Raw genomic sequence first — 21,015 nt, forward strand, 5'->3', positions numbered from 1 at the left:
TTTTCAATGAGAGTTATGAGTTCGGGATTATGTTTTAATTTACAACTTTGTATTATGTTTTTTAAAATTCCTAACCAGTAAAATATAGCGACCCAACCAAATACACGAGCATCTTACTAATACATCAACAAAGGAAATGAACCCACACATATTTTTTTTAATTTATACGCAATATTTTCCTTTCCTTTTTATTTATAATGGGGATAAGGGGTTTGAACTTGAATGGACAGACTTTATCTTCTGCTAATTTATTATTTCCTTTTTTATGTAGAATATGTTTGTACAAAAACAAAATTTCTCTCTTTTTATCATTAAAAAATACGTGATAACTAATTATATTTCTTAACACCAGTTACTAGGTATCATAAAACATACAAAATGTAGACCCTTGCCAGTTCTCACAAAAGGAGTTTCTGCACATGTACTTATTTGAGAGAGACTAATTATACCACATTTTATGTATCATGTGCCAGAGCTTCGGTCCCCGACATCTGCAAGGCCAAGAATTACAAACCTACATAAGAGAAATAAAATAAAATACATTAACAATATTGAGATTTATACATATTAGCGAACACTCCAATAATGTAACTACAATATTGTTGAGGCACCAACCCTTTTTCATTAACCGTGGGATCAATTATTCCAGTATACACATGAAGCCTACAAAATATTATAATTATAATTAAAAATCCACATGATGGTATTGCTTGAAACAAAGTAAAGAAATTTAAAGTAATGCCAATACCCAGGAAACTGCTCGCTCAGCTTTTGAAGGGTTGGTGGGGCAGCACAAGCAGATATCTGTAAATTCATAAATCAATTAAGAAGAGACCCATACGATGGATCATTCAGAATATTTCTGGTTAATATTTAATAGATGTAGGGATGGCAATGGGCACATGTAATATTTAAATTGATTGAAGGTAATATTCACAATATTTATGGGTATCTGTAAAAACGAGTATTTATGGGTACCCAATGAATTTTTTATTTTAATTATATATTTATATAATTTGTAATAATCAATATATAAAAATAATTATTACATGAATAATATAATATTTATATGATAAATTTATGATCATAGTCAAATAAGTGTAATTTACTAATTTATTATAAAATAATAATAAAGTATATGATATATAATCTTAAAATAATAATAAAAACTATAATATATAAAAAATTAATTAAAAACTAAAATTATAAATTTGCAAGCACCCACGGTATCATAAAACATATTCTCATCCTCATTATTAAAGGAAATCTAGTTTTGGAATATACAGGGATAATTTCTAACCACTTTAATTTGCTTGTTGCCAACTCCAAGTTATGAAATTATTTAAATTGATTGAAGGGAAATTATTTAAATCGCTTCGATAAATATTAGAGGCAATATCAAATGACCGCAACTACTTTTCATTTCTAAGAGAAAGAAAAAATGTAGGAAGAGTCATAATTTCACTATGTAATCCTCATTAAGACATTTTTAGTTATTATTATATATTACTTTAAAAAAATCAATTTTTTTTGTCATTTAATTAAAATGACATGTAAATATCTAAATCCATAATGAAGTCCAAACAAATTACTGTTATTTTTAATTATTATGAGACATCATTAATTACAAATGGAATAATTTATGAAGTATTATAAACATATAATATTTTAACATATTATTATAAACCATTGAACTATTATTGAAAATAAAACAAAGAGAAAGAACTTGTACCTGTTGATACACGTTCATCAGCAAGGAAAGGAGTTAGAGGACTATGTATAATTTCTATAGGCGCGGTCTTCCTGCTGGAATTTCCAAAAGCGCGTGTAGACCTTGAAGCTATTTGAGTGCGTCCAGTTACGGTTATTGCCGCCGATCATAGTAAAATTCAGAGTGAGGGGAAACGGGAACGGGTAATGAATGAAATGTGTGCAAGAGAAATGGTGTGAAGGGTGAAAAAATGTTGACAAAGTCGTTTTTATGGGATGAATTGTGATAAAAGAATGAAACTTTATAAAAAAAGAAAGAGACCCAATAACCTAATAATGCAAAAGGGTTCTCTCTTGGAGGACTTTGAATTCATGAGAGATGGAAAAGAGGGATCCTTCACCAGAAGTGCATAATTATCTTGAATGGAGCATCGTGGATTCTTCATCAGAAGTGTTCCACTGTCTCTAAGACTGCGATTGGGATCGGCACAGAGGGCGGTGAGTAGGGGAGAAGTTTTCTATCGAAGTCGGTTTGGATTATCAAGTTATTTGAGGTTGTTGCGCCTCATTCTACAATTGCAAACTCATTCAACATATCATCTATTCTCATTCTCCAATTAGAAATTATGCAATCATTCAGTGGTAACAACAATTTTTTATGGTAATAAATCAAACCTTGTAATGTTATTTATTCTACAACTAGAGCATATAAAAATTGATTTTAATGGGTCATCTGCTGGTCATGCATAGAATTTTTTTATGATATTTGATGAGAAAGGAACTCTGTATTTTTAACCGTTTTTTAGAAAAAGTTTTGTTACGATTCACTTTTATTGTGAGGATATAATTTGGTGTTGATGCTTTGTGCTTTGTGATGTAATAAATCAATTCTAACCAATGTGTATCAAATGTTTTGATATGAAATTTCATATTCTTCATGAGTTGTATTTGGGGTTAACAACTAATGCAAATTGGCATCAAGTTGAGGAGGTTCGTGAGCCTATGAATGAAGCGAAAGATAATGTTGTATCAGTGGATGCTCAACCAATTAAGAAAAAAACGTAATGAAAAAAATGTTATTACATAATATTATAGATATGAGTGGCTTTTTTAAGATGCATAGGAATGTATGGTTTGGATCATTTGGCAAAATGCTAAGGTTGTTGTGAATTTTGATGCAGGGTTTGGAGAGATAGGAAGTGAAATACTAAGGAAGACACAAAAGATTGTGTTAAGTAGAGATGTTAGTAGTAAATATAACTCTGTTATATAGTTATTGGTATTTATCGTATTCATATTGTGGTCCTTTATCTCTTCTTCTAAGAAATGAATGTTATTGTTCTGAATAGAAAATATTTTACTGTAACAACAAATATTGCTCATTTTTATTATTTGGACTTATGGTCAACAAAATGGATGGCTCATTTTCATTATTTAGACTTATGTTGCATGTTTTCTTTGCATTTATCTTATATTTTAGTTGTCATGTTTGATTTATTGTCAACATTGTTTACTATCATGTGCATCATTGTTGTCAAGTACACAAGAGATAGTAGAGTTTGTGAGATTGAAATCACAATTCAAGGAGAAATAGGTAGCAATGCAAGGCAAATATAATGTAATTAGTGTTATACATTATTGTTCATTTTGTTCTATCATTTTTTTTTTATCAGCAATGAAAACTTTATTAATCAAGAGATAAAATATTAGGAGAACAAGTTGTACTCCTATCCACTGAATCTCAGAAATTAACAAAGAGAAAGACAAGTTGATGGATGTCTCATCCAATCAACATAAGAGTAAGAGAAGAAAGGAAAGCGGGCAATAATAAAACTTTGTTCTATCATATTGAGATTATATTTATCCTAAAATGTCATTGTTCTTTTCATGTTTAGACTATGTTTGTCCTAAGATTTAGATTTATGACATCTATACTTTTATACTTCATTTTGATTTTTAGTTTTTGTTAGTATCTCATATTGTCGGTCATATAGGAATCTGGGTAAAGGTTGCTGGTGATATTATTAAAAAGAGACTTCTTTATTTTGATTGTTTGATTTTGTTTTTTAATGTAAACTAACTTTATGTTTTTATCAAATTCTTTGCAGACTTTTACATTTGTTTTGTTGATCGTTAAACCGTATGAATGAAATATAAATAGATTGTCAAGCTATGGGTATGCAATTCTTCTTATTTATTTTAGTGGACTATTTAAACAAGAACCTTTCTTTCTTTTGTGCATTATAGACAATCTTTGATGATCAAAATACATAAATTTATTGTTAGAAAAATTAATTGGAGATAAATGTCATTGTTTGATTTAGTTTTTTTCAATGAAAACTAACTTTAGGTCTTTGCTTTATATAATTGTCACCACTATTACAGTAAAATTAAATAAATGTATTTGACGATAATTACGTTGTTCATTGCCTACTAAATTGTGAGGATCATTGTTATATGTGGTGGTGAACGAAATTGTATTGGAAAAATGAGAGTTATTCTCTAATACTTTTCTATAACTTAAAAAATTTTAATCATCGTTTTATAAATTTTTTAATATTTTTAGTGAACCATTTATTATTTTCCCATCATTTGTCACTGTTAATTTTTATTACTTCTATTTTTATTTAATAAATTATTATATTTTCATAATAAATCTACCTAATATTCTCCTAATCATCGCTTTTTATCCAAAGCATTACTCTTAGTAAAAAATATTGGTAAATTGAAAAAAACACTAATACATGTAAATTATACAATGTAATAATTTGTGATCTACTAGAGATTGATGATAATATTATATCACATACTCACATATTAATTTTACAATGTTTTATATTAAGTAACTAATAATATTTAATGTTCATCTGTTTGCAAAATGGAATTATGACATGATCAAATTAAGATCATGATTATGATATGTTTTATACTATCAGTTTTTTGTTTTATTTTTGTGCATACAAAATATAATGACATTATCCGGAGGTGTTATTGACATTCAATTAAGTCTTAGAGGAAAACACATCATTTTTTAATTAAAACATAATATGAGATGTTTATTTACCAAACTCTAGACTACAATAGAGATGAAAATAAGTTCCAAAAAGAATTGGAGTATGTGACTCTAGTCGTTATGAACATAATTGTATATGTAGCTCTTCCTTAGGATTGAACAATTATCTCAATCGAATTATTCATATGCAAATTACAATATCTAAGATAACTTATTATATATATTTAACATTTATAGTATGTAGACTACACATTATAACGATAGGAAAGCGGGTTGACAGACATGTTAGTGCTTGTCAACATGCTAGTAGTAATAAGGCTCCACCACTTGATTCTTTCTATCAAGATTGTCCCCGTATAATGTGTGATCGACTGATTTCCCTCTTATTTTAAAAGGGATTTCAACAAGTTCAATTACTAAAAAGGCAACATTTTAATTAAGTCAATTAATTAGAATCCATATTTTAATAATTAATATTCAAAATTCGAATTTGAATTTCACAATATCAGAAATTCAAAATGATAACTTTTTGGTTGTGGGTAACAAAAAATGTTTTTTGCCATAACAATTACCTATCAATTTTTATAAAGCCTTAAAATTATTGTAATACTTCAAATGAGTAAAATATAATTACCTGACCTGCAAAAAATTAAATGTGGTGGGTAAACCTTTTTAGGTAGATACTCTATAACGACTCTATAAAATCTTAAAATTATTGTATTACCTTAAATAGATAATAATCAATAATTTGATTTTTATAAAATAGCAAAATTAATATTAAATGCAATTTATTTAATTAGGGAAAACGAAAATTAGGATAAATTGACATGTGATCTTTTAAAAATGGAATTTCCCTCAATAAATTTTTTAATAAGTAATTTTTAGTTCACTTAAAACTATTTTTCAATTTCGTTTAAATATAAAAATGAAAATTAGATTGATTTTGTGTCATTATGGAGCAAATAAGTGTCAATTAAGCATTATTTTGGTGATCTTTACCATGTTCCTTGAAAATAAAAACTAGAGAAATCTTTATTTAAAAACAGCATCACCATCAATGAAAAATTGAGATTTTGTTTTGTATAAAATTGAGATATTTGAAATCAATGTCAAAATTCATCAAATCAATGACTCTAGTTATTCATTTTTTATTTTAATTTTTTAGGATAATATCTTTACAATTATTATTTTATTTAGCTTAAAGAAGTATGTTAGGTCGGACAAAATTTAGTATTCAAAAGTCAATTATATAACAAACTAATATATGAAGAACTTGACTATGATATAGTGGACTTAAAGCATAAATTCAAAATTCTTTTCAATTCCCTTACATAGACTACAACTTCTTTACATATCTATGTATGAATAATTAAATGTTTGTAAGTTCATCAAAATAACATCTAATTCTAAATTTTATATGAACTACTACAAAAGAGCAAAGAAATATATTTCACATAATTGTGGAAGCATGATGCATGTTCTTCTTATATGGTTACGAGGTACTAGAAAGACTCATATGTGACAAACTTTTACATATGCATTGAAGTCTCAGAAGCATATAGGATTAACTGTAGCCTCTCATGGTATAACTTCTTTGTAGTTACTAGAGGGAGAACAACAAACTCTAAATTCAAGATACTTGTACCAACCCTTGACAACTTTGTCCAAAACATTCACTTGGAGTCTAACCTTGCAGAACTATTAAAATAAGGTTAATTATATGAGATGAAGCTTTGATGATACATAAATATTGCTTTGAGACGCTTGATAAGAGTCCCAGAGATATAATTGGTACTACATGGAATGATATAATTGTTTTTGGAGGTAAGGTTGTACTTTTGGAGTTGACCCGACAAATATTGGCAGTGATTCCAAAATGATGTGCTTCACATATTGTTCTTACAACAATCAATGCTTCATATATTTGTCACCATTGTACCATATTAAGTCTCACAAAAAACATGCATTTATAAAATAATTCCAATGTAATGGAAATTTTGGAATTTCAAATTGGATATTGAAAGTGTAAAATGAGAAATTATCTGAGCCTAATGATGATTGTGTTGAAATAGATATTCCAGAAGAACTTTTGATTCTTAATTTTCATAAAATCAAGTTGAAAGTTGACACTAAAATAATATTGCTAAGAAATTAAATTAATCTGAAATATTATGTAATGATACAAAATTGATTGTTACTAAATTGACAAACCATGTATCTGAAGCAAAGATTATGCCCAAGAAAAATATTTGAAATATTATATATTCCTCATATGTCAATGGCTTCATCGCAATCTCTGACCTTTTAAGCTCATTAGAGCATCTCCATGTGGAGAATATCAATTCCATTCTTATTTGTGTCTTACATTATTTTATAATTTAGTACATATCCCAATAAATTAATATTAACATTTAGTTTTTTTTCCATATTGACAAATATCATTCTTATTCTTATTTGGATCTCACAATCAACTCACTTTTATATTTTATAATAACAAATGATTTCTCTCCTCCTTTCTACCTTTGACAATGTTAAGAGTTTAGAGCAAAAAATGTTGAAGATTTAATACATGATAAGGATAGTCAAGGCCTAACAATAACAACAAATATTGTTTATAAGGAAGTTTCCCAAAACATGCAACAAATATTTTACTTCTTATTTCATATTCTGACTACAAAACATACTAAATTAATAATTTTTCCACACTCTAATGTTTCATGTATTTCAACTTTATCATATTAAAGACAATATAGGCACTCAATTTCAAACATATCATCAACTATAGTTAGACTCCATAATATTTAACATGAACAATGTCATTTATTTATACCAATTTACATCAATTCAAAATCCGCCGTCTCTTTTAATACAACTTTGAACTATATTCTCTATTGGGAATGGAGTATCTCCTGGTATAAGGAGATAAATTATCTCCTCCTACCAGTGAAATCATGATATGGTGTCATGTTTCATCATTTTCTATAAAAATGTTTTTAAAAACAAACAAAATAGCACACATGTCACATTTTTACTGGCTATAGGAGATAACTTATCTCCTGATATGAGAAAATACATTATTCTCTATTTCAGGAAGATAAAGCGTGTCCATTCAAGTTCAAACCCCTTATCCCCCTTATAAATAAAAAGAAAAGGAAAAAATTGCTTATAAATTAAAAAAATATATGTGGGTTCATTTCTTTACTTCATGTACTAGTAAGATATTGGTGTATTCTCATGGTTGCTATGTTTTACTGGTCATAGGAATTGTAAAAAGAGAATAATGTATCTTCTTATATCAGGAGATAACTTATCTCTTCTAACCTGTAAAAATGTGACATATGTGCTATTTTGTTTATTTTTATAGAAAATGATGAAACATGACACATGTCATGATTTCACTAGTAGAAGGAAATAATTTATCTCCTTATATTAGGAAATACTCCATTCCCCTTCAATTTTAGTACTTTTTTTATGTAGAATATGTTTGTACAAAATCAAAATTTCTCTCTTTTTGTCATTAAAAAATACATATTAACTAATTATATTTCTTAACACCAATTACTAGATGTCAAAAAAATACAAAATGTAGACCCTTGCCAGTTTTCACAAAAGGAGTTTCTGCACATGTACATATTTGAGAGAGACTGATTATACCACATTGTATCAAGTGCCATAGCTTCGGTCACCGGCATCTCCAAGGCCAGGAATTATAAACCTATATAAGAGAAATAGAATAAAATACATTAACAATATTGAGATTTATACATATTAGCTAACAACTCCAATAATGTAACTACAATATTGTTGTGAGGCACCAACCCTTTTTCATTAACCGTGGGATCAATTATTCCAGTATACACATGAAGCCTACAAAATATTATAATTATAATTAGAAATTCACATGATGGTATTGCTTGAAACAAAGTAAAGAAATTTAAAGTAATGCCAATACCCAGGAAATTGCTCGCTCAGCTTTTGAAGGGCTGGTGGAGCAACACAAGCAGATATCTGCAAATTCATAAATCAATTAAGAAGAGACCCATATGATGGATCATTCAGAGATACATAATTTATTATAGTATATTAGTATAAACTGCCTCATGTAATCTCTATTAAAATGTTGAGTCTGATATCTATACATTGTCTTATACACAATCAATGTATCATTTATCATTCATTTTGTATACTTTTATTCAAAAGCACCTCATTGCTAGAATTAATGATGATTATATATGAATTATGGATTACGCAATGATAGTGTAAAAAACTCTCAACATTGTTGGTATATACATCTTTTTCTCTAAAATGTTTATGTCATTCTTTAATGTGCCATTATTTTAGGTAATATCCTAAAGTGTACTTCATTGCTAGAATCAACCAATTAAGCGCACCTATAGAAGTTTGTTGGCTTAAAATTGAAAGAGTCCTCGTTATTAAAAGAAATCTAGTTTCTGAATATACAGAGATATTTCTAACCACTTTAATCTGCTTGTTGCCAACTCCACGTTCCTTTAAGAGACTTAGGGCAGCCACTATAGTACCACCTGTAATTCACATGAAAAACAAAATAATAACAATAACAAAGGTCTAAATGAGAACACCTTATCGTATCACAGATTTTCAAGTGTATGGAACTCAAAATGGATGCACAGATTTCATAGCCTGTGCAGATTAGGGTGCAGTAAGTTTGAAGCGATCGAATAACCCAGCTCACTCCCTGCTGTTACTAATTCAAATTGATTGAAATTCTTAGGAAAATTCAAGTTGTCAATCTCTCATACCAATTGATAAGAATGAAATAGTAATTCTAGGAATTGCAGAGAATTCGAAGAAGGAATAGAGCAAGAACAGAGAATCCTATGGAATGAAAGAATACCGAGAATCAGTGTTATTAGATTGAGAGGAAAGATTACAAGAAGTGTGTGAATTCTGAAAACAATGAATGAATATCAAAACAGTTAGAAATTGCTATTTATAGCCAACTGTCTTAACTATCATTACCAAAATTTCTATAAAAGGAAAGTACACGTATGAAAGGTAGAAAATACAAGTAAAACTATTCCTATAGGAATAATCCCTATCAATATCCCCCTCTTAAGATGATCCATGACCTCATGGATTGAAATATGGAAACTTCTTCAAATCATAAAAGAATTCCCAAGTGGCATCTTTCAATAGTTGATGCTTTCATTTTACCAACACCTTAGTTACAGCCAGGCCCTTCCTCTTTACAGTCATTCGATCCAAAATTGCTTCCCGGTTCCTTCTGTGTCACACTACCTGCAACTGATCTTGGAAGATGAGGAGAAGTAACAGCTAAGCCAACATGTTTCTTTAGCTGTGAAACATGAAATACAGGATGTATCTGAGAAGATGGAGGAAGAGTAAGAGCATAAGCCACATTGCCTATTCTGCTAGCAATGGGATAAGGGCCAAAATATTTAGGAGCACGCTTAGCATTGGGTCTATTCTCCACTGAAATCTGCCTATATGGATGCAATTTCACATAGACCAAATCACCAACCAAGAACTGCCTATCAACTCTGTGTTTATCTACAATCTGTTTCATCCTGTCTTGTGCCATTCTAAGATGGAATTTCAACACTTTCAACATTTCATCCCTCTTGCTCAAGCTCATGTCCACTAATTCAATTTTAGATTCACCAGGTAAGTATGGGAGATAGGCTGGTGGAGGTTGGCCATACACTATCTCATATGGTGTAGCCTGGATAGAGGTATGAAAAGTGGTATTGTACCACCATTCAGCCAAAGGCAGCCACTTGAACCATTGTTGAGGAGTATCAGAGCACATACACCTTAAGTACGTTTCCAAACATCTATTCACTACTTCAGACTGGCCATCAGTTTGAGGATGGTAAGAAGAAGAAAGCAGAAGTTGGACCCCTTGTAAGGCAAACAAATCCTGCCAAAACTTACTGATGAATATAGGATCCCTGTCACTAGTGATTGAGTCAGGATAACCATGCAACTTGAAGACATTATCCAAGAAGGACTGAGCCACATTAGCAGTAGTATAGGGATGAGATAAAGCCATAAAATGAGCAGCTTTACTCAACCTGTCTACTACAACAAAGATAACTTGTTTTCCAGAAGATGGAGGTAACCCCTCAATAAAGTCCATTGTTATATGCTGCCACACATGGTCTGGAATGGGCAGAGGTTGAAGCAAACCTGATGTAGGAGTAGTTTCATACTTACACCTTTGGCATGTTGGGCATCTAAGTATGAAGTTCTTCACATCTCTGTTCAAGCCCTTCCAAAAAATCACAGATTTGACCCCCTGAATGGTAGCATTTTTGCCTGAATGTCCCCCAACAGAAGTGTTGTGCAACCATTGAAGGATATCCTCCCTTAGTTGATCATCTTTACCAATAACCAGTTTACCTTTCCTCCTCATTTCATCATTCAACCAAGTATAATGTTTATGAGAATCAGGGTCATTGGACAATTGACTCCTCAATTTGACTAATCCATCATCATTGTGCCAAGATTGCTTGATTCTTTCCACCAGAGCAGAGTCTACTTCATGCACCAACAATGCATGGAAAGTATCTATCCTTGAGAGTGCATCAACTGTAATGTTCTCCTTGCCTTGCTTGTACTCTATGGTAAAATCAAATTCCATAAGCTTGACAAGCCATTTTTGTTGAAATGCAGTTGTCAATCTCTGATCCAACATATACTTCAAGCTCCTATGATCAGTTTTAATGATAAAATGCATGTTTAGTAAATAGTGCCTCCACTTTTGTACAGCAAAAACAACTGCCATTAGTTCTTTCTCATAAGTGGATAAGGATTGTTGCTGAATACTCAAGGATCTACTGATATAGGCAATAGGATGGTGATCTTGCATCATTACTGCTCCTAATCCCACCCCTGAAGCATCTACCTCAACCAAGAAGACTTTAGAGAAATCAGGCAAAGCAAAGACAAGAGCTATTACCAACAATTGTTTAAGTTGCAAAAAAGAGTTCTTAGCTCAGATGTCCAACAAAAGTTATCCTTCTTCAATATTTCAGTCAGAGGCTTAGTCACTCCACCATAACCTTTGGCAAACCTTCTATAATATCCTACTAACCTTAGAAAACCACTCAATTGTTTCAAAGATTGAGGCAAAGGTCATTCCTTAACAACAACATTTTTTGCAGGATTAGTAGCAATACCCTGCTGTGATATAAAGTGGCCTAGATACTCCACCCTTTCCACTCCAAAATAGCATTTGAATTTCTTAGCAAACAAACAGTTTTCTTTCATCAATAACAAGACTTTTGTGAGATGCTCTAAGTGTTCACTCAAAGTCTTGCTATAGATGAGTATATCATCAAAGAAAACTAATAAGAACTTCCTCAAATATCTCCTAAAAACAACATTCATGAGACCTTGGAAAGTTGCAAGGGCATTTGTCAAAGCAAAGGGCATAACTACGTACTCAAAGTGACCTCCATGAGTCCTAGATGCAGTTTTATGAATGTCAGAAGGATCCATCCTCAATTGATGGTACCCAACTCTTAGATCCAGCTTGGAAAAAATTGTTGAGCCAAGTAGTTCATCCATAAGGTCTTCCACCAATGGAATAGGAAACCTATCTTTAGCAGTGCCCTTATTCAACTCCCTATATTCTAGACATAGTCTCCAAGAGCCATCCTTTTTACCCACCAAGACCACAGGGCTAGCATATGGACTGCTACTATTCTGAATAATCCCAGAATGTAACATATCCTGCACCAGTTCATCAATAGTGTCCTTCTGGTGTTTAGCATATCTATAAGGCCTCTTGTTTACTGGGTTGGTACATTGCAAGAGTGGAATTTGGTGATTATGTCCATCCCTCATAGGGGGTAATTGTGTAGGTTCTTGAAAAACCTCAGCAAACCTCTCCAATACCTGACCTAATTGAGCTAAAATAGGAGGCTGCTCAACATGAGTGGTAAGAGAATGTAACAATTCTCCATCTACATAGCATAATTGGAGCATTGACAATTGAACTCCCTCTGCTAAAACTTTTTCCAGTTGTTTTTTTTTATAGTTTTAAAACCATTATTAGAAGAGCCCCTAAGAACATGCCTTCTCCTATGCACAGTGAAGTCCATTGTCAGTTTGTCAAAGTTTCAGGTAATGTCTCCCAATGTCACCAACCATTCTATGCCCAACACCAAATCACAACAGCCTAAGGGAATCAACATCATATCTGAAACAAAAGTTGTATGCTGAATGGTCCAAGAGAAGTCCCTTACTACAGCAGAAATTTGTAGTTTATTGTCATCAGCTACAATGACCATTAATGGCTCTAGTTTCTCAATCTTGCAGCCTAATGTCTTAGCTTTTTGAATATCCAAGAAGTTATGAGTATTTCCACTATCAATCAGAATGTGTAATGACTTCTTGTTATAATGTCATGTAATCCTCATTGTTCTGAAACTTGTCATCCCAGTGAGAGCATTAATAGAGATTTGTGGTTCACCATAATTCTGTGTCTCATGCTTAACTTCCTCTAGCTCTAGAACCTCATCACCACCATCCTCAACTTCCATAACATGGAGCTGCAATTTATTGTGTGACAAGCTGTGCTCTGGAGTGAAGGGTGCATCACAAAAATAACATAGCCCCTTAGCTCTTCGTTCATTCATATAAGATGGAGTCAAACTTCGTGCAGGTTTAGACTTCTGGTTAAGCAACTCCTTTGGTGGCTCAGTTGCAAGAAAAGGCTTATTAGAGAGAGAAAGTTTGGCTAGAATAGGAGGCTTACTGTTCTTGACATGAAGAGGCAGCAATGAATTCGAGTTCTGAGAAGACTCATACAATTTTGCTAAAGAAAAGGCCTTCCTAACTGATTGTGGTTGGAACATTCTAACCATCATTTGGACATATTGTTTTAAACCCCCTAAGAAACAACTAAGTATGTATTCCTCAGATAATAATTCTAGCCTGGTGATTATTGCATCAAATTGCTCATGATAATAAGCCACAAGACCTTTTTGCCTCAAGTTCATAAGATCTACCATGGGTTCATCACAGACCTCCCCAAATCGCTCCACCAACATCTTTACATATTCAGCCCAATCTGGCCATGAACTTGACCATAATGACTTAACGAAAGCATGATGCCATTGCAAAGCTCTACCTTCAAAATGAACCATAGCTAATTTCACCTTCACTTCCTCAGGTGTACCATCAATTAGGAAGTAGGTTTCACATTGGAAAATCCATTGCCTCACATTATCCCCATTGAATCGTGGAAAATCAATTCTTGATAAACGAGTACCACAAGAATAATACAAATTAGGAGCTTTCTAACCAGAATTTCCAGCCCTAGAACGAGCCGACTAACCAACATCATTTCTGGTATTCTTGAGTAAATCTTCCATCGTGAGGTTCAAGGGATCACTAAGGGATTTCTGAATTGAAGCAGCAAGTTCCATCATCTTTGATTCTATCTTCGCCGACATTCGACTTTCCAATCTTTCTTCAATTTCCCTCACCGAAGCTTAACTTCTTGTCGAATCAGCCATGGAAGCGTGTTAGTATCCAAGGAAGAACCAATCTGATACCAATTGATAAGAATGAAATAGTAATTCTAGGAATTGTAGAGAATTCGAAGAAGGAATAGAGCAAGAACGGAGAATCCTATGGAATGAAAGGATCCCGAGAATCAATGTTATTAGATTGAGAGGAAAGATTACAAGAAGTGTGTGAATTCTGAAAACAATAAATGAATATCAAAACGGTTAGAAGTTGCTATTTAAGGACATAATTGTAATAGTGTAGTTAGTTACTAATAGAATTGTGTAGGGAAAGTTAGGGAAATGAGTTGTATAAGTAACTTGTTACTTAGGGGAATACGTACAATTTTACTCACAGTATACTCTTCTTGTAATTCTTACATAATTCAATAAGAAAGTTCAGATTCTATTCTTCTTTTCATAGAATCTCTACCCCTATTCTGGAATCATTCGAATTCATCAATGAATTCCTAGTTTTTACAAACATCCATATCAATTGGTATCAAGAGCTTCTTCTTTTCTGGGAAGAGAAATGACAGAACCTACACAAAGAACGTTGAAGGAAGTAGAAGAGCGTTTGGAACATCGAATAATGGAGAAAATGGAGAAACGTATGATGGAGCTTGCGGGTGAAATTCAAAAGACATTAGCAGAATAATTGAAGAATATAATGGAGGAACTTATGAAGAGGAACAAGCAAGATTCAGAAAGATCATCCAAGAATAGAAGCTTTAATTCTAATGAACAAGAATGCACACAAGGTGTTCGATGGTTTGTTTCAGGGAAAACACTTTCTGTAAAAGTTTCTGGTGATTCTGACTCCACATCTTCACAAGTGCTGAATATGATAAAGTACTTATTCTTGAAGACCAAGAGAACTCTTCATCCTTGACAGATCAACTTGAAACTCCTAACATAACCTCGGAGGATCTAGAGAATTTAGATGAAATGGTTCGGAATGAGTTTGGTATATGGGAGATCTTCTTGCCAAACAATGTGGATGGTTCGCCAGCAATTCCTCATGGTTCTCAAGTCGAGATTCGTATGACTACTTCCTCTAGAATCAAGGACTCAATTCTTGCTTGGATCAAGTTCTCTATACAGGCTCTTGGTGAAACTCCATATAACATAATATACTATGATCCACCAAAAGAGGAACACTCCATGGTTGGAAACAGACACATATTAAGGGGTGCATCCTATGAAACTAAGATTGAGTTGATTGGAAGCAGTTCAATTATTTTGATCTTTGCAACCAGTTTCCTCAATTCAATTCTTGAGGGCAATAATTTTTCTATGGGAGGGGCAATGATAAGGACATAATTGTCATAGTGTAGTTAGTTACTAATAGAATTGTGGAGGGAAAGTTAGTTAGAGAAATGAGTTGTATAAGTAACTTGTAGAATAAGTTACTTAGGGGAACATGTACAATTTCATTCACATTATACTCTTGTAATTCTTGCATAATTCAAAAAGAAAGTTCAAATTCTATTCTTCTTTTCATTAGAATCTCTACCCCTATTCTTGAATCCTTCGAATTCATCCTTGAATTCCTAGTTTTCACAAACATCCATATCACTGCTGTTACTAATTCAAATTGATTGAAATTCTTAGGAAAATTTCATTCACTCTCGTGTAAAAATTTGAAATCAAGAAAATCCAACCCTGGCTGATATGAATACTAATATATCTGACTATCTGTAATTCTAACATCTGATTATCTGAGACTTACTCATCAACATGGATACTACTAAAAGAAAACTATTCTGACTACCATGAAGGCAGAGGTTAAAAGGTTCAGTTTTGATGAACAAGCATGATGGAAAATTATTATACATACCCGTTGCAAGCATAGGATCGACCACAAATACTTTAGATCCTTCTGCAAAGTTCTCTGGTAACCTGGAAATCATATACAGGAATATGTAACAAAAGATGCTCTATCATTAAACAAAAAGCAAGAGAAGCAGTTAAGCACTGTAAGCCAAGAAAAGGAAAAGGAAAACAAAGTGGGTATTTCTCTTACAAATTTAAAATTCTTACTTGTTCAAATATATAGATGGTTGAAGTGTTTCCTCGTCTCTGATTATTCCTTTTGCAAATAAGAAACAAAAAATATCATTTTCCGACTGAAGAAGTGCATCCCCGGAACTAACAGTCTTTAAAGTTTAAACAAGTGATCATCTTAATAAAATGAATCATGAAATAAAAATATATAAATATGGAAAAACAAGTCTTATTCTGCAGATATCATGTTTGTTGGACATGCCTCTAAACTCAAGCAGTGTTGTCGATGGCGGATAGCAACTCATGGCATTTACCAAAATAATGAAGAACAAAGTGATAGTGATAAAAACAAATTGGGTTGCATCAAATAACAATGACTAAACCAAAATAACCTTTTTAAACAAGAACAGTAAAGAAAAATAAGAAAGAAGTGGTTGTTTTTAACTTAAAAACCTCACAATAAATACAGAACAAAAATGAAGAGTTGTTGGTAGGGCCAACGACAATGAGTGAGAGAGGGGCAGAGAAATGAGAGCTTCAAATGTGAGAATGAGAAAGGGTGCGGTGCAATTTTTAATTTACGTTTTTTATCTCTTTGGGTAAAACCCGAAATAACTCGACTTTCCCAAAATTATCATTAAGAAACCCGCAAAACCAGAAAACCTGACATGTCATCCATAAACTGCCACTGCCATACCACCATCGCAACCTGTCATGGCAGCCATTTGACAACAGGGAATTCAAGGCTTCAAATTACAAACTAAACAACAATAGAGCATCTGCATCCTCATGTTTGATTAACGACTAATACAGGTTTATCCTTACCTAAATGGTATGTTTTTGTTGCAGGCAAGATTGATGATGCATGTTCAGCAAGAGCAAGACCAGCTCTCAAAATTGGAATTACCTGAAAAGCTAGTAAAAGATTCAGGCTAGCTTGCAAAAAGGCACTACCCAACCACACCAAGAAGACTGTAAAAGAACTCAAGTTTCTGCAAGTGGCAGATATTAATAGCATCAAAGGAATACCAAACCAAGATCAGGGTTTTGGTTAAAGAAATTATATCTCTGAAATTCTTCACAACTTAGCATTAAGAAAAAAATATCAAGTGTTATATGTAGAATGGGTGGATGTAACTATCAGACTATAAGAAAACTCCAGCAAATATTTAACTCTGAACAAACATATCGAAAGACTTGAAAGCAATACGATGCTTACAGCCACAGGCTCCCTTGGATCAATGAACTCCACTGAGGCAACACCCATTGGTGATAGAATCTCTCCGGAAACAGTAGGCTGAAAACAATTAAAGCAGAGGAGAGGAGAGGAAAAAAAAGCATGATTGGAATGACTGGTAGGCGAGCAAAAACTGTTATATAGGCATATGAAATCAAATCAGATCTTTCAACTACCAAAGTATTAATTCATTCACCACTTCTAACCATTGGCAAGTTACAGATTCTTGTATCACAATGAGAGAATGGTGCTGGGGTTATCAGCATTAAGAAACAATTACCTTAACTTAAGAATAAAATTACCTTCGAATTAGGGAAAACTTAAGAACATAGGCATGGATACAATATTTTAAATAACTTACTATACCATAATAGTTAACAGTTGTTAGAGCAAATATTTCTGTTAACTTCATATTTACAGTTAAAAGGGTATTTTGGCAATTTTTATACTCATGATCACAAGATATGTTTGGGCCAGAATTATGTTTTTTTATCTGTTGAGTTTACAGGGTCTTCAACTACTTTATCGGGGCATATACATGAGTATTTTTGTGAATAAAAAAGTTTTTTAATTTAATGGTGAAACTTTTCCTTAAGGGCGTAGTGGTGTTAGGGATCCCTATGCAAGATTAAGATTCCAATAAAAAACCTTGTAAAACAGTATATCATTATATTGTAGCATGCCTATTTTTATGCTGCAATACTTTCTTTAGGAGTGTTCAGCTAAATGAACTCTTGTACCAACCACAACACCTAGCCGACACTAATTGTGAAGTCTTATCAGCTTCTATTGTTTTTACTTTTTTATCCGGCTAAAAACTGTTTTCTTTGGCAAACATCATTAAGAAACATGAGTTATAGCAAGGACATGAACTCAATGAAACTAACCAACCAATCCCTTGAAGCTTCATATATTAGTAGCCTTCCCAACTCAGCCATTGCATTTCCTATGACAATAAAAATAATCTTCAGAGTTAATGAGTGATGCTACAGGATCACAAGTGTACCCTGCTCAAGAGGTTCCAGTTCTAGTTTTAAATAAACCAGAACATTAGATTTTACCATAATTTGAATAATGAATTCTGAAAATTTATCAATCTTACTTTGCAACCTAGAATTATTTGTGTTGGTGTAAAATAAGCTATTTAAGTTTAAGAGATGTGATAAAGATTTCCTATGATTCTCGAAAATAGAAACTTTGCCACTCACTGAAGATGGGACTTGGAGTTTGCTCATTCCTCAAAACAGAAACCCAGTGTTTGATTAACGGATGTGGAGGAACAAACACCTTCAAAATCCAAACAAACAGATTAACCAACCAAACAATCCACCAAAGATAATTCACCAGAAAATAAACAGATTAAGCATCCAACTAAACTATCACAGATAAATCATCAACAAAATTTAAAATGGCCCCTTTCTATCATATTTTTTCTCAAGAACCAAATATGCATAAACGCATAAATCAGAAACCAATTTATCAACAGACCCAAGCTGACAAGACATTAATCAAACAATTAAGCTATCACTGATGCATCACCAAAACACAAATTCTATGTTCTTTTTCCTCCATTTTATTTTTGCCACATGAGTTCAAAAATCAGAACAAAAACCCGTAAACCCATAAGTCAAAACCACAAGAACAATCCATAAAACTCAATGAAAAAATTAGTTAACAAATCCGGTCATACCACATATAAATCACCAAAACAATAAATTTTTAACTCCCTTCTCTCCGATATATTCATGAACCAAGCACAAATACAACCAAAATTCCATAAACACAGAAGCCAAAATAACATGAGCAATGCAAAAAAACCCCATCAAACAGATTAATCAGCCAGTCAAACTACGCAGATAAATCACTAACTTTGTTTGGGAGTGTGATTTTGGAGGGGAAGATATGACTTTAGAAAATCTCGCCCTTATTTGAGAGTTACATGAAGGAGAAGGAGAGATTTTGGAGGCTTCACAAATCTCTAAAACCCTTTCTCTCATACGCAGCCAAGTGGAAAATTTTCACATTTTGTTATCATCAGGAACCAACCAAATAGAAAGCAAAAAAGCACAAGAAGATAAGGAAACACTAACGAGCATTCGGTTGTCAGAGACAGGTTTATCTGCCTCCATGGTCACGCGAGAGGTCACAGCAGCAATGGTACGACGCGGAGCACTGGAAAAAGAAACCTGAGTGGAGAGGGAGAGTGACACAAAAACAATAAAGGGTTATCATTTTTGGAATTACTGGAGAACAAGCAAAAAGGAAAAACAGAAAGATATTGAATCCTTGTTTATTGCCTTCTTTTTAGTGTTTAAGAGAGGAGTAAGTGAGAGGTGAGAGAGAGTATATGGAATAAGTGACGCATCAGAAGGGAAAGAGAGATTAAAGTTGAAGTGAATGCTGCTGCAGCAGCAAGCCATAACAGCAGTATGAGGAGAGTAAGGTTTGAAGTCAGTCAGAGTCCCAAGGTTGCGGTTAACTGGATAGATATGTTTGTTGGTGAAGGGTGTCATGATCCTTAAATGAGTTTAGAGCATGGATGCTATATGGCAAAATTGTAAATTTATTCAAGAAGGCGTAAGTGATTCTGGTTTAAACCACGAAACCAAACCACAAAATGTTACTTAGTTAAGTTTTTTTTTAATTTGGAATTATTTAAGTTCGGTTCGATTCACGGTTTTGGAAATTAAGGAGTCATTAGAACCAAACCACATATTAAAAATATTTTTTTTATTTTTATATTTGGATGGTTAAAATTTAAAATTAGAAGATAAAATAGGATTAAAAATTTAGATTATTAAAACCTATAGAAGAGGCAAAATAAAAAAAATAAACAACTAAACAAACCTAAATATCTCCTCTAGGGAAGAAAAGTAGAAAACTAAAGAACTAAAAGAAAATAAAAAGAAAGAAAAAGGAAGAGAAAGAAAGTAAAAGAGAAAAGAAAGTAAAAGAGAAAAGAAAGTGATTATGACGTCACGTAGAACAGAGAAAGAAATGAGAGAGAAGAAAGAAATGAAAGGGAAAAGGACCCAAGGTCCAGCTTCTTGTGTTGTCCAACTTCCTGTGTCGTCCAACTTCCTGTGTCGTCCAGCTTCCTGTGTCATCTAACTTCTGGTGCTACTCCATAGATCTAGCTTCTCGTCGTTCATAGTTATACATTAATAATTTGTCCTTTCAATCCACCATTCAAAGACTTAGTGACTCAGGTAATGTAAAAAATTCTAAATTTAACTAACATGAGATAATGCATGCATTTACTATAAATTCTTTTATAGTGTATATTCCCCTTTTAAGATTAGGAAAAACATTAAAAATATTGCTTCAATCTTTTTTATAACTAGAGTTTGTTAATGATAATTAATTGATGTTAAATAAGGGAAATGAAACATTAAAAAAATCTGGACACTAAAAAGGAATACATGGTTTTCAAAAAAAAAATTCAATGTTATTTCCTACTTTCTTATGCATTGTGTTCACTGACTATGTATTTCTTAAACATTTACTGAATCAGGCAAGATGAGCAG

At 32.4% G+C, this 21,015-nt stretch overlaps 1 protein-coding gene across 2 annotated transcripts; it reads right to left on the bottom strand.

The window, feature by feature from the left end:
• LOC109350356 (uracil phosphoribosyltransferase-like) lies at positions 320–20,015 on the bottom strand. 2 transcript variants are annotated; one of them, XM_019591602.1, is made up of 12 exons: positions 19,786–20,015; positions 19,579–19,674; positions 18,697–18,775; positions 18,376–18,434; positions 17,471–17,548; positions 17,077–17,158; positions 16,288–16,336; positions 16,085–16,146; positions 9,200–9,267; positions 749–804; positions 616–663; positions 320–514 (listed from the first exon to the last, which is right to left on the bottom strand). In XM_019591602.1, exons 1-12 carry the CDS (start codon positions 19,999–20,001, stop codon positions 463–465), a joined length of 945 nt encoding a protein of 314 aa, XP_019447147.1. In that variant the 5' UTR covers positions 20,002–20,015; the 3' UTR covers positions 320–462. The 2 variants fall into 2 exon arrangements, with proteins under 2 accessions (XP_019447147.1, XP_019447145.1); XM_019591600.1 differs by lacking the exons at positions 320–514; positions 616–663; positions 749–804 and adding exons at positions 8,175–8,438; positions 8,543–8,590; positions 8,676–8,731.

This window comes from Lupinus angustifolius, chromosome LG06 (assembly GCF_001865875.1).
Source record: "Lupinus angustifolius cultivar Tanjil chromosome LG06, LupAngTanjil_v1.0, whole genome shotgun sequence".
NCBI lineage: Eukaryota > Viridiplantae > Streptophyta > Magnoliopsida > Fabales > Fabaceae > Lupinus > Lupinus angustifolius.

Bases quoted from the DNA above. Each gene is read 5' to 3' on its own strand.
- LOC109350356 (XM_019591602.1), bottom strand. From the start codon at position 20,001: ATGACACCCTTCACCAACAAACATATCTATCCAGTTAACCGCAACCTT. The intron at 16,147-16,287 runs GTAAGAATTTTA...TATGATTTCCAG, and splicing joins CCATCTATATATTTGAACAA to GTTACCAGAGAACTTTGCAG. The intron at 515-615 runs GTTGGTGCCTCA...TCTCTTATGTAG, and splicing joins CCCACGGTTAATGAAAAAGG to GTTTGTAATTCTTGGCCTTG.